Raw genomic sequence first — 12,521 nt, 5'->3', positions numbered from 1 at the left:
GTGCCTTCGGGCCGCACACCGCACCGCAACACTTCACCCTGCACCCCGGCCCTCGCCAACCGGGCCCCGGGCCCAACACCCCCTACCCACGGAGGGATCAACACCTAGCTGCGCCATTACACCGCTCCCGGGAGCCCCCGTACCTTCACCGCAGCGGTGAAGTCTACAATCACCACAACCCGTGGGTGGCGTCATGAACTTACATCCCAAACCAAACCATCGTGACCCCGGCCGTGGAGCTCCTCACCCAAGTCCCCGCGTGTAGCGCCAACTCCCTTGCAGAGCGACGTGACCCCATGGTCCGTGAGAGGCTCGAGCCACCACCCGCACTACGAGCACGGATCCGAGTGGCTCGGCGGTCGCAGCCGAGCCCGCGGGGCGGTACACATCGATTCTTCTGGTTTCTGCGAACAGAATAGAACCGTCCACTTACCTGTGGAAGTGTGCCTTGAGATCATCGCCAGCAGCGTCCCGCTGAAAAAATTGGAGAATCCGCCATCTTGGGCGCGAAAATTTCCCGCCTGAGCAGTCTTCACTGAACAGAAAGGGCGCGAAAGCGAAGCCCCGCCCCCCGAGAGCGGAGCGGAGCAAAAAGCAAGTGAAGTGCTCGGAAAACACCAAGGGGGGGGGGCGGGTGAAAATCCAGCCTCATGTGACTGAGGAGATAAAAGGCAGGGACGCCAGGACTCTGCTACCCGTCTGGTTCCTGGACATCCACCGAGAAGCATGTCCATCCCGTCCGGCAAACCCAAAATCCTGGAGCCCACGCCAGGAACAGCGGCGTGGGTGGAATCCCAGATGGCGCAGATGTGTTGCCGTCTACAGGCCCAAGTTCGGTTCCTCATGGAAAGGTGGGTGGCCAAAATGGAGGAAGTAGCTGCGGCCGTGCGGATACGCGAGGTGGAGGAAGTTGGAGGAGTGGGTAGGCGACCCATGTCCCTGTGTCCCCGATGGAATGGCCGCTGCGGCTGAGGGGCCCGGTCTGCTCCCGCTCACCCTGCTGCTTCCCGTCCGTCCGTATCGGTTGCTGCTGCCCTGCCAAATCGGTCCGCTGCCCCGGACACCGGCCATCCCATCCGCCCGTGAGGACAAGCCTGTGGACGCCGCCCGTGGACGGCCCTTCGTGCAGCCTGCACCAATCCCGATGCCGTGGAAGGTTCCCCGGGAAGTGCCCGTCCGCGAGGTGAAGCCGCCAGTCCTGGAAGTGACCGCGCCCAAAGAGGTCCCGGCCCCGGCAGTCCGCCCGGCCACGGAGAAGGTGGAAGCTGTCCGGAAGAAGGCCCGGCAGGTGAGGCCCGTCGCTCCCGAACCCCAGGCCTCGGCTGAGGCAGCGCAGGGTTGCCGCTGCAGAGCAGCAATACAGGCCACGTCACTGCAGGGCTCCCCAGCCTCAAAGGTACTGGTCGTAGCTGGTACGTGGGAGTTCCGGCAGGGCCCGACCCTCGAGCAGCGGGAGCATGCGGATGCTCCGTATTGGGAGCAGCAGCCGAACCAGCTAGGCCGAGAAATTGCAGCCCGGGAACAGCAGAGAGCAGAGGTGCTGGCCCGCACCATCCGCGAAAAGGAGAATTTGCGGAGTGCCGCCTTCCGGGTGCGGGGCCAGACCTATGAAGGCCAAGTCCACTGGTTTGACCCCCAGCGTGGATGGGGGTTCGTCTTTGAACCGGGCCTGGAGGCCGAAATCTTTGTATCCCGTTGGGACGTTAACTCCCACCTCCCGATGGGTCACCCGGACCGTGACCTGCTACCCGGTGATCTGGTGACATACACGCGTCACTGCGGGGAGAGGGGCTGGTTTGCCCTCAATGTGAAGAGGAAGGAGAGCCGTAATGTTCCAAGGCGGCCCCAGTCCTCTCCCCCACCGTACAGCTCCGAGGTCTTGATTGAGGAGGAGTATGAAGATGAAAGTTAAAGTGCGGTAGCGGTTCCCGGCTACCATGTTAAAGTCCCCGTTGGGACCCTGACTGCCCGTTCCTGTTGGGACTTTTGTTGCCCCCATTTTACAAAGATAAAGCCGAGAACTTGCAGGCCACCCCAAAAACTATTGGGCTTGTAAATAATCCCTCCCTTAACCGGCCGTCCGGTTTCACCGCCTCCGGAGAGGCAGACTGGAGGATGGGCCTGCGGGAAGCAGCAAGGCATAGAGACCCAAAGGGCCAGCGTCTGCGGCCAAAAAGCTCCTTCGGCATATACAAGTTGGGGAGCGGAGTACCGGTGTCTAGGCATAGGAGTCAACCATTTACACACAGAGGTGCAGGAGAAAGGCGGAAACCACCAACCTATTCTGGGAGAAGCTGCAGCCGGCTGCCAGAGACTCCGGTGTCTTGTGTCATAGTGAGTACACCAGTGCCTTCGGGCCGCGCACCGCAACACTTCACCCTGCATCCCGGCCCTCGCCAAACGGGCCCCGGGACCAACACCCCCTACCCACGGAGGGGTCAACACCTAGCTGCGCCATTACACCGCTCCCGGGAGCCCCCGTACCTTCACCGCAGCGGTGGTGTCTACAATCACCACAACCCGTGGGTGGCGTCACGAACTTACATCTCAAACCAAACCACCACGGCCCAGGCCGTGGAACTCCTCACCCAAGTCCCCGTGTGTAGTGCCAACTCCCTTGCAGAGCGACATGACCCCCGGGTCCGTGAGAGGCTCAAGCCACCACCCGCAGTACGAGCACAGATCAGAGCGGCTCGGCGGTCGCAGCCGAGCCCGCGGGGCGGTACACATCGATTCTTCTGGTGTCTGTGAACATACACGGTTGTGCTTCATACACAACCGCATGTGTCCGCATGGTGTCGCGCTTCCACTGTAAATGAATGTAACTATACTGCATGCTTGCCGGATCTGGCTTCCTGCAAAATACCGGAGATGTGAAATGGCCCTTAGGAGAACTATACTACATTTCTAATTGGAGGTATTTGCTAATATAATTATTATTACACCAATTACCTATTGAGAGGATATGGAGATGGGAATATCCCTTTAAATAGGCCCCATCTCTGCAATCTCCACTAGTCAGCAGATTCTGAGACCATTGTTTGGTGCCACGCTACATAAAGACAGCTGTGTCATACAATTCCTCCTTACCACAACAGTTGAGCAGATGGACTGGCCATACAACTGTATGGGAGATACAGAAACAGCCGAACATGCTAGCAAGTTAAAGGGGACCTGTCAGCAGATTTCACAATACTAACGGCACATTTTGAAAAAGATCTCTTAGACCTAATAATGATGCTGTATTTACTGTGAAAATCCATGTCAGAGTGACCGTGTGATCCTTCATGAAATGTTAGCTCAAGTAACAGAACCTATCCTGATTGACAGCTCCTCAGAGTCTCACTAGCTGCTGGGTGAGCAGAGGCTTAAAGGGAACCTGTCACCACTTTTTTGGCCTATAAGCTGCTGTCACCACCACCGGGCTCTTATATACAACATTCTAACATGCTGTATATAAGAGCACAGGCCGGGGGTATAACATAAAAAACACTTTATAATACTTACCTAACGGTCGCGCTGTGGGCCATATGGGCGTCTCCATTGTCCGGTGCCGACGCCTCCTCTTTCAGCCATCGTCGTCCGCTTTCTGAAGTCTGGGTGCATGACGCGGCTACGTTATACACACTCGCCGGTCCTTCGCAAGCGCACTACAATACTTTGATCTGCCTTGCTCAGGACCTGAATGCCGGCGAGTGTGGATGCCGGCGAGTGTGGATGACGTCGGACCAGTCATGCACCGCGGCTAGAGAAGAAGGAGCACAAAGATGGCCGAAAGAGGCGTCGCCGGCATCGGACAACGGAGACGCCCATAAGGCCCACTGCACGAACGTTAGATAAGTATTATAAAAAGTGTTTTTTATGTTATACCCTCGGCCTGGGCTCTAATATACAGCATGTTAGAATGCTGTATATAAGAGCCCGGCGGTGGTGGCCGCAGCTTATAGCCAAAAAAGTGGTGACAGGTTCCCTTTAACACTGACTCATTCTCTCTATACCTGGACTTTGATTTTCAAAGTAAATACATCAGCCTCATTGGGTCTAAGAGATCTATTTAACAATATATACAGTTTGTATAGTGAAATCTGCTGACAAATTTGCTTCATTTAGACTAGTGGCGGCCTGAGAATTGGTTCAACACAAGGGACAATGGTGGATGAGAAAGCTTGTGTCAAGACCAGAAAAAAAGGAAGCCTGATTCTTTGCAAGTCATAGGGGTGCTAGTGATTCTCTCCACGGATCACACTGTTAAGGGGGCTTTACACGCTGCGACATCGCTAATGCGGAGTCGTTGGGGTAACGGAATTTGTGACGCACATCCGGCCGCATTAGCGATGTTGCTGCGTGTGACACCGATGAGCGATTTTGCATCGTTGCAAAAACGTGCAAAATCGCTCATCGGTGACATGGGGGTTCATTCTCGATTATTGTTACTGCAGCAGTAACGATGTAGTTCGTCGCTCCTGCGGCAGCACACATCGGTATGTGTGATGCCGCAAGAACGAGGAACCTCTCCTTACCTGCCTCCCAGCCGCTATGAGGAAGGAAGGAGGTGGGCGGGATGTTCCGGCCACTCATCTCCGCCCCTCCGCTTCTATTGGGCGGCCGCTCAGTGACGTCGCTGTGACGTCGCACGGACCGCCCCATTAGAAAGGAGGCAGTTCGCCGGTCACAGCGACGTCGCCGGGCAGGTAAGTATGTGTGACAGGTCTGCGCGATGTTGTGCGGCACGGGCAGCGATTTGCCCGTGTCACACAACAGATGGGGGCGGGTACCCATGCTGGCGATATCGGGACCGATATCGCAGCGTGTAAAGTAGCCTTTAGGCTATGTGCACACGTTCAATATTTGGTTGCAGAGATTCCTGCACCATTTCTGCTTCTCTTGGCAGGTAAAACGCAGCACAAAAACTCGCATTTTTGCCGTGTTTTTCATTGCTTTCAATTGTGAAGAACACATGCAAACACTGAAAGAATTGACATTGCGTAGATTATTTTCTGCATCACATCTGCAAGGAGAAAAAAAAACCCTCAAAATGTGTACAAAACAGGATTCTCATGGACTTTGTTGGCTTAAGGATTTGCTTGCAGTTTTACGACTAAACTGCACTAAAAAATGCATCAAAAAATTAGATAAAAAAGCACCGTGTGCACACAGCCTTACATCATACCAACTACTGTACTATAAAATTAGTAGTATCAGTATTAGATAATTTGGTTGATCACTCAATTAAACAGGAAAAACAGCAGTTCGAAATGCAAAACTGCGAGACCGGTACAACTGGTGTGAACGCAGCCTCACCGAAAAGAGAAATTCTGGTTTACAGGTGATTTATTTTTAAAGGGAAAACGTTACAGTAAACTGTGCACGATTCTACAACTGTTGAATCTTCTAAGCTCTACTCAGAATTGTGATTCATGCCATCACATTCTCCAGTGACTGGAATACTGACTAATCTTGAGGTGGAGTCTGATCTTTCCGGGTGAGATTAGCTGTTGTATAGGAGAGGAATGAGCTAGCCAAATCTCCATGTATAATAAAGCCTGTGACAGGTATGCATGACGTACAACTGGAGAGGGATGCAGGGAGGAACCTGGAGGACATTACTCACAGTTTAAAACCTTAGGATTTGAATAGACTGAATTTGTTTTTTTCCTAGAAGGGCATTACAACAGATTAACCTACTGTGTTTATAGTTTTTATTTTAATGCTTCATGTCAAACCCCTCCTTACTGCTTGGAATGATCTACTGCTACAATTAGAAAACCTACTGGCTACTTATGTGTCCTTATTAATGATGAGTGAACAGAGAGGGATAAAGAGAAAAACCCCCCCCCAAAAAACAGGAGTGCTTTTACATGATTTAGAACGTTCTGCTGGACACACTGAGCATGCTCAGTAGAACGTCACAGAATCCTGCACTGGAATCCGTTACGTGACGCATGACGACGGAATCCAGCACCATAGACATTCATTATGCCGCTTGACGGATTGCGACGGAATCCTGCGAAGTGCATTTTTTCACAGCTACAAAAAAAACTTTACATTCTGCGTACCTTCCGTCCGACGGTCAGTCGCAAAACGATTGATGCGCCACGAGGCGGATGCAACGCGAGACCTTCAGTTGCAATCCGCCCTTAATTGAAGTCTATGAGGAATAAACGGATTCCTGCTAAATATTTTGCCGGTTACCGTAATGCCTCAAGGTGGCAGATTGCAACTGATGGAAACAACGCAAATGTGAAAGCAGCCTAACAACAACATGTTGTCTTTTCCTTGTCGTCCTATACCAGCACTAATGAGGATTCCATTTGTGCTGCTACTTACGAGAAAAAGTGACTTTTGAATCTCTGATCATTTCTATAGAACGTATACCTATTATAGTCTATGGGGCTGTTTACAAGCCCATGCTTTTTTACAGCCCACGTGATCCACACAAAATCATGGAGACATTTTAGATTTTGATCCGATTGGATCAAAGTCACCAGTCACAGTCTACAGGCAGATGAAATAATCAGACATCAATCGAATGCATCCATGTGCTGTCTGTTTTTGACTGATTGATAAAAGAAGGTTGAGAAACCTGTCACTTATTACATCTGAGAAAAAATTACACACTGACTGAACTCTTAAGGCCACTTTACACAGAGCGACATCACTATCGATGTCGCTGGTGAAAGCACCCGCCCCCGTCGGTTGTGCGGCACGGGCAAATCACTGCCCATGGCGAACAACATCGATAGGAACGGTCACACATACTTACTTGCCTGGTGACGTCACTGTGGCCGGCAAACCGCTTCCTTTCTAAAGGGGAGGTTTGTTCGGCGTCACAGCGACGTCACTAAGCAGCCGCCCAATGAAAGCGGAGGGGCAGAGATGAGCGGGCGTAACATCCCGCCTTCCTCATTGCCGGCGGCCGCAGATACGGTGATGTTTCTCGTTCCTGCAGTGTCACACATAGCGATGTGTGCTGCCGCAGGAACGACGAACAACCTGCGTCCTGCAACAGCAACGATAATTGGGATTAGAACGACGCGTCAACGATCAACGATAAGGTAAGTAATTTTGATCTTTAACGGTCGTTCGTGCGTTTCACACGCAACGACGTCGCTTACGAGGCCGGATGTGCGTCACGAATTCAGTTTCCCCAACGACATCTCGTTAGCGATGTCGTTGCGTGTAAAGTGGCCTTTATTAACCCCTTCACAACCGAGGACATACCGGTACGTCCTAAATCATGAAGGGGTGATCACTGACGGCTGTTGTGGTAAGCCGGCAATGATCCCTGCACATGTCTGCTGCTTTGAACAGCAGACATATGTGGCTATCAGGCGTGAGTGGATCTGTGATCCACCCATGCCTGTTAACCCCTTAAATCGCGCAGTCAAAATGTGACAGCGCGATTTAAATCGCCACAGTGGGGAACGTGCCTTTCTTCACTGCCATCAGAGGCCCCATGATGCGATCACGAGGAGCTGATGGTTGTCATGGTAGTGACGGGTTATGTGATGACTCATGTCGCTATCATGACGTAGTTCCTGTTACAACCGGCAAAGCAGCGGCTGTAACAAAAACACTGCATTTCTGCTGATCAGAGATGTGCAGCTCTGATCAACAGAAATGAATCAGTGATCAGACTGCTGATCCTTATAATACCCAAGGGGGACTAGTACAATGAAAAAAAAAAAACATTCACCCCATTGAAAATTAAAGGGTTAAAAAAAATAATAAAATATACACTTATTTGGTATTGCCGTGTTCAGAAATGTCCGATCTATCAAAATATAAAATCAATTAACCTGATATGTAAACGCTGTAGTGGCAAAAAAATTCCAAACGCCAAAATTACGAGTATTTTTGGTTGTCGCAAATTCTGCGCAAAATTCAATAGCAGGTGATCAAAACATAGCGTCAGCGCAAAAATGGTACCATATCAGCTCGAGACGCAAAAAAAAAAAAATCAGTCATCACTGAGCCCCATGTCCCAAAAATGAGAACGCTACGGGTCCCGAAAAATGGCTCAGAAACTGTGCCACTTTTTTGGGCAAACTTCTGAATTTGTTTTAACCTCTTAGATAAAAGTAAACCTATACATGTTTGGTGTCTATGAACTCGTACCGATGTCAGACATCACACAGACACCAGTTTTGCCATATAGTGAACACAGTGAATAAAATATCCCAAAATCAATCATGCAATCACATTTTTTTTGCAAGTTTTCTGGAATTGTTTTTGCCTTTTTCCAGTACACTATATGGTAAAAATCATGGTTTTAATTTAAAAGTAGAACTCGTCCTGCAAAAAGCCCTCATATGGCAAGATTGACAGAAAAATAAAACAATTATGGCAAAAACAAAAAAAAACAAAAACAGAAAATCGCCCTGTGGTGAAAGGGGTTAAACAGTAAAAAAAAACACTGATGAAATTGGAAGGTTTTTTTGCATGTGAGAAAAGTTACTGACATCTGAATGAGCAAAAGGAAGACAATTTAAGGTAAGAAATTACGCTTTTTGCAATGGTGAATACAAAACTGATATTTATTACACTATAGAAGGTTCACTATGGCACACGAGCGTGTCTATCTGGTGCTTTGTGATTTTATGTTTGTTTCTTTCTATCCGCACGTCTGTTTTAGTGAATACTTGTATTCTTATTTAAACGACAATTCTAGAGCACCTGATTTGTGATTTTCCTATGGAAGTTATGATTCTTCTTCTCAGTCTGGTGTGTCCGTTGTTGATTGATACATAGCTTTACAGTAGGAATAACAAAAGGAGCAGCTTGTTCCAGAATTATCACATGCGGAATGGAGGCTTTTACTAAAGCAGCCATAACAGGAGAATGAGTGGTCCACCTTAGCAAGCGGGTGACATATGTATTATTACCCTGGATAAGACAATGAATCAGGATGGTGTCATGTATGTACTGTACTGTATAATGGCTGCACTTTCAATATTTTAGGAAAATATATTCATAATATATTAACGAAAATACACTACATGAACTATATTTACCTTCATAGCAACTTCTCCAATCTGTGTTCCCAACACATGCTGAAATGGGACATCAGATTTTCCTATTACAGACACAGAACTTGCTTTATCTGCCAGGAAGGCTGCCACCTCCATACCTAAATAGATATGACGAGAAGGTTAAAGGGAGTCTGTCAGCAGGTTTTTGCTATGTTATCAGAGCAGCATGATACAGAGGTCGAGAGCCTGATTTCAGCTGTGTGTCATTTACTAGTCTGTGTGTTGCGGTTTCAATAAAATCAGTGTTTTATGAGCAGGAGATTATCACTATAAGGCTGGACTCAGACGAGCGTATGGCATCCAATGTGGGAGCATCGGATGTGGTATGCTAATGACTCCTGGCTCAGGCTCTGCTGCGACAATGAGCAGAGTGTCATGCGACTGTGACCCGATCCTGCAATCAGGTCACAGCTGTGAAGCTGAGAGGGGGCGCTGCGGAGGAGAGGGAGGGGTTAATACCCCATCTCCTCTATTGTCAGCCTGTGCGTATATCGCACTGCACTGGGATAACATCCAAGTGAAGTAGCCGATGTATCTCTCGCACCCATTCACTTGAATGGGTGCGAGAGATATGGCTCGAGCAGAAAATCACAGCATGCTGCCGCTTTTCTCGCATCCAGAATCTGGATGCATAAAAGCTGACTAACTGCTCTCCCTCATTGACTAACATTGGTACGAGTGCAATGCGAGATTTTCTGGCATTGCACTCGTCCGATTTTCACGCTCGTATGAGCGTACCCTAAGACTAGCTGTCTTGTGCCTCCTAGTCATCTGCTAGGTGTAACCACATCCCCACCACTGAGTAGCAGCTTTCCATGTACAGTGTACACAGAAAGCAGTAAATCAGTGGTGTGGGTGGGGGTTATACACAGCTCAGCATTCTGAGCACTGCTAGATCTGCAGCAGAGAAAACAGTGATTGTATCAAAATGACAGCAAACAGCTCAGTAATAAGTAACATCGCTAAAATAAATATGCTCTCAGATTAAGTAGCAAAAACCTGGTGACAGATTCCCTTTAATGGGTTATAATTATTGTTTTGTTGCTTTCTTTTCTTTGTTGTCACATATAATGTAATAGACTGAGCCATTCAATTGCCAAGAAACATATTTTTTGTTTTTCCTGTAGTAATATAAAAGATGTTACAGTATTCTCTGCGCATACACACACATACATCATACATGTAGCCCAGAAGTCAGCAAAGCCTACTCAAACGCCTGTCCTTAGGAGCAGCTATGGCTGTTTGTTTTTTTTAATTTACATAGACATTGACTAGGGGCTTGCTGGCAAGTTTTGGCCTGGGGGGCAATCACAAAGCAGTGGCTGTCAAGAGGAGGCAACCCACCTTAGGGCTCATGTGCACGTAACTGCAGAATCTTCTGCAGCGATTTGACAGCTCATGTGCACGTCAAATCGCTGCAGAAACACTGCATAATGGATGCAGTTTTTTTGTTTAAAAAAGCCGATTTCATGCGCTCTGGCTGCTGCCCCCACCATAGACAGAGCAGGAGCTGCATCAATAGCGCACGGAATAATTGACATGCTGCTTTTATGAACGCACGGATTTGAGTCAAAATTTTAGCACCCAAATCACTGCATTCATAAAAGCAACGTGCGCACGTGGCATGCACAATCTTCATAGATTGTGCAGGGGACGCAGGGTGCATGCATTTACACTGCAGTGCTATACGCAGCATAAATGCATGCAAGTACGCAACGTGCGCATGAGCCCTTAAACCTGCTCATCTCTGGCCGCTACATTAAGCAGAAGTGCCCACGCTGCGTATTTTGACACGGATTTCGACGTAGATTTTCAGAAATCTGCAGCAAAATCTGCATGTCCATTGTGATGCCAGCAAAGTCTATGAGAATTTAGAAGTGCTGTGCCCACGATGAGTATTTATCCCTTGCGTATTTGATGCAGATTTCTGTTTTCTGCACCAAATCTGCACCGAACACATAAGGGAAAAATAAGCAACGTGGGCACAGCACTTCTGAATTCTCAGACTTTGTTGGCTTCACAATCGACATGCAGATTTTGTTGCAGATTTCTGAAAATACGCGTCAAAACTACACAGCGTGGGGACTGGGCCTAACAAGCTTTCAAAATAACGGTGGCTGGTGTATACGGTACACTGAACAAAAATAAACGCAACACTTTTGCTCCTATTTTCCAGGAACTGAACTCAAAGATCTGACTTTTTCTCTCAAATATTGTTCACAAATTTGTGCAAATCTGTTAGTGAGGGATTCTCCTTTGCGGAGATAATCCATCCACCTCACAGGTGTGCCATATCAAGATGCTGATTACGCAGCACGATGATTGCACAGGTGTACCTTAGGCTGGCCACAATAAGAGGCCACTCTAAAATGTGCAGATTTAACACACAGCATAATGCCACAGATGTTGCAAGTTTGGAGATAGCGTGCAATCGGCATGCTGACTGCAGGAATGTCCACCAGAGCTGCTGTCCATTAATTGAATGTTCATTCTCTATCATAAGCCGTCTCCAAAGGTGTTTCAGAGAATGTGGCAGAACATCCAACCGGCCTCACAACCGCAGACCTTGTGTAACCACACCAGCCCAGGACCTCAACATCAAGCATCTTCCCATCCATGATAGTCTAGGGTGCTTTACACGCTGCGACATCGCTAGTGATTGCTAACGATGTTGAGAGCGATAGCACCCGCCCCAGTCGTTCGTGCGACATTTGGTGATCGCTGCCGTAGCGAACAATATCGCTACGGTAGTGTCACACGCACATACCTGTTTAGCGACGTCGCTGTGACCGCCGAACAAGCCCTCCTTCAATGGGGCGGTGCGTTCAGCGTCACAGCGGCGTCACTAAGCGGCCGCCCAATAGCAGAGGAGGGGCGGAGAGGAGCAGCCGGAACATGCCGCCCACCTCCTTCCTTCCTCATTGCCGTTGGACGCAGGTAAGAAGATGTTCGTCGTTCCTGCGGTGTCACACGTAGCGATGTGTGACGCAGGAACGACGAACAACCAGCGGCATGCACCATCAATGATATTATGAAAAGGAGCGACGTGTCAGCGATAACGTTTTTTTACATTTTTGCGATCGTTGATCGTCGCTCCTAGCTGTCACACACTGCGATGTCGCTAACAACGCCGGATGTGCGTCACAAACACCGTGACCCTGACAATAGATCGTTAGCGATGTCGCAGCGTGTAAAGCACCCTTAAGACCAGCCACTCGCACAGCTGCTGCAACAATCTGTGTGTAACTAAAGAATGTCAGCACAAACTGTCAATAACCATCTCAGTAGAAATTAGTAAGGAAAGGGTGATTTCAATACCGCGCCAACGACCACTCATGAAGATGAAGAAATTAATGTTACTTTATTTCATGCTCAGGTCTGGTCTACGCATTTCAGGAGGCTTTGCTCCCTTCCTCAGGACAATACAGGCACAAGAAACATCAAATGGAGATTTGATCGGGGGTCTCCACCTAACTGCAGATCGTCGTC

The 12,521-nt window shown here is 48.8% G+C and overlaps 1 protein-coding gene across 2 annotated transcripts in view; it reads right to left on the bottom strand.

The window, feature by feature from the left end:
- The window catches only part of LOC142291083 (apoptosis-inducing factor 3-like), a 268,214-nt gene that overhangs the window by 91,409 nt on the left and 164,284 nt on the right, over positions 1-12,521 (bottom strand). For both annotated transcript variants that reach the window (XM_075335333.1, XM_075335334.1), the window contains exon 11: positions 9,015-9,130. In XM_075335333.1, coding sequence (XP_075191448.1) covers positions 9,015-9,130 — 116 coding nt within the window. The remainder of the gene's footprint in view (positions 1-9,014; positions 9,131-12,521) is intronic.

Source organism: Anomaloglossus baeobatrachus, chromosome 2 (assembly GCF_048569485.1).
Source record: "Anomaloglossus baeobatrachus isolate aAnoBae1 chromosome 2, aAnoBae1.hap1, whole genome shotgun sequence".
In the NCBI taxonomy this organism is placed as follows: Eukaryota; Metazoa; Chordata; class Amphibia; order Anura; family Aromobatidae; genus Anomaloglossus; species Anomaloglossus baeobatrachus.
This window is presented reverse-complemented; position numbering and strand designations above follow the sequence as displayed.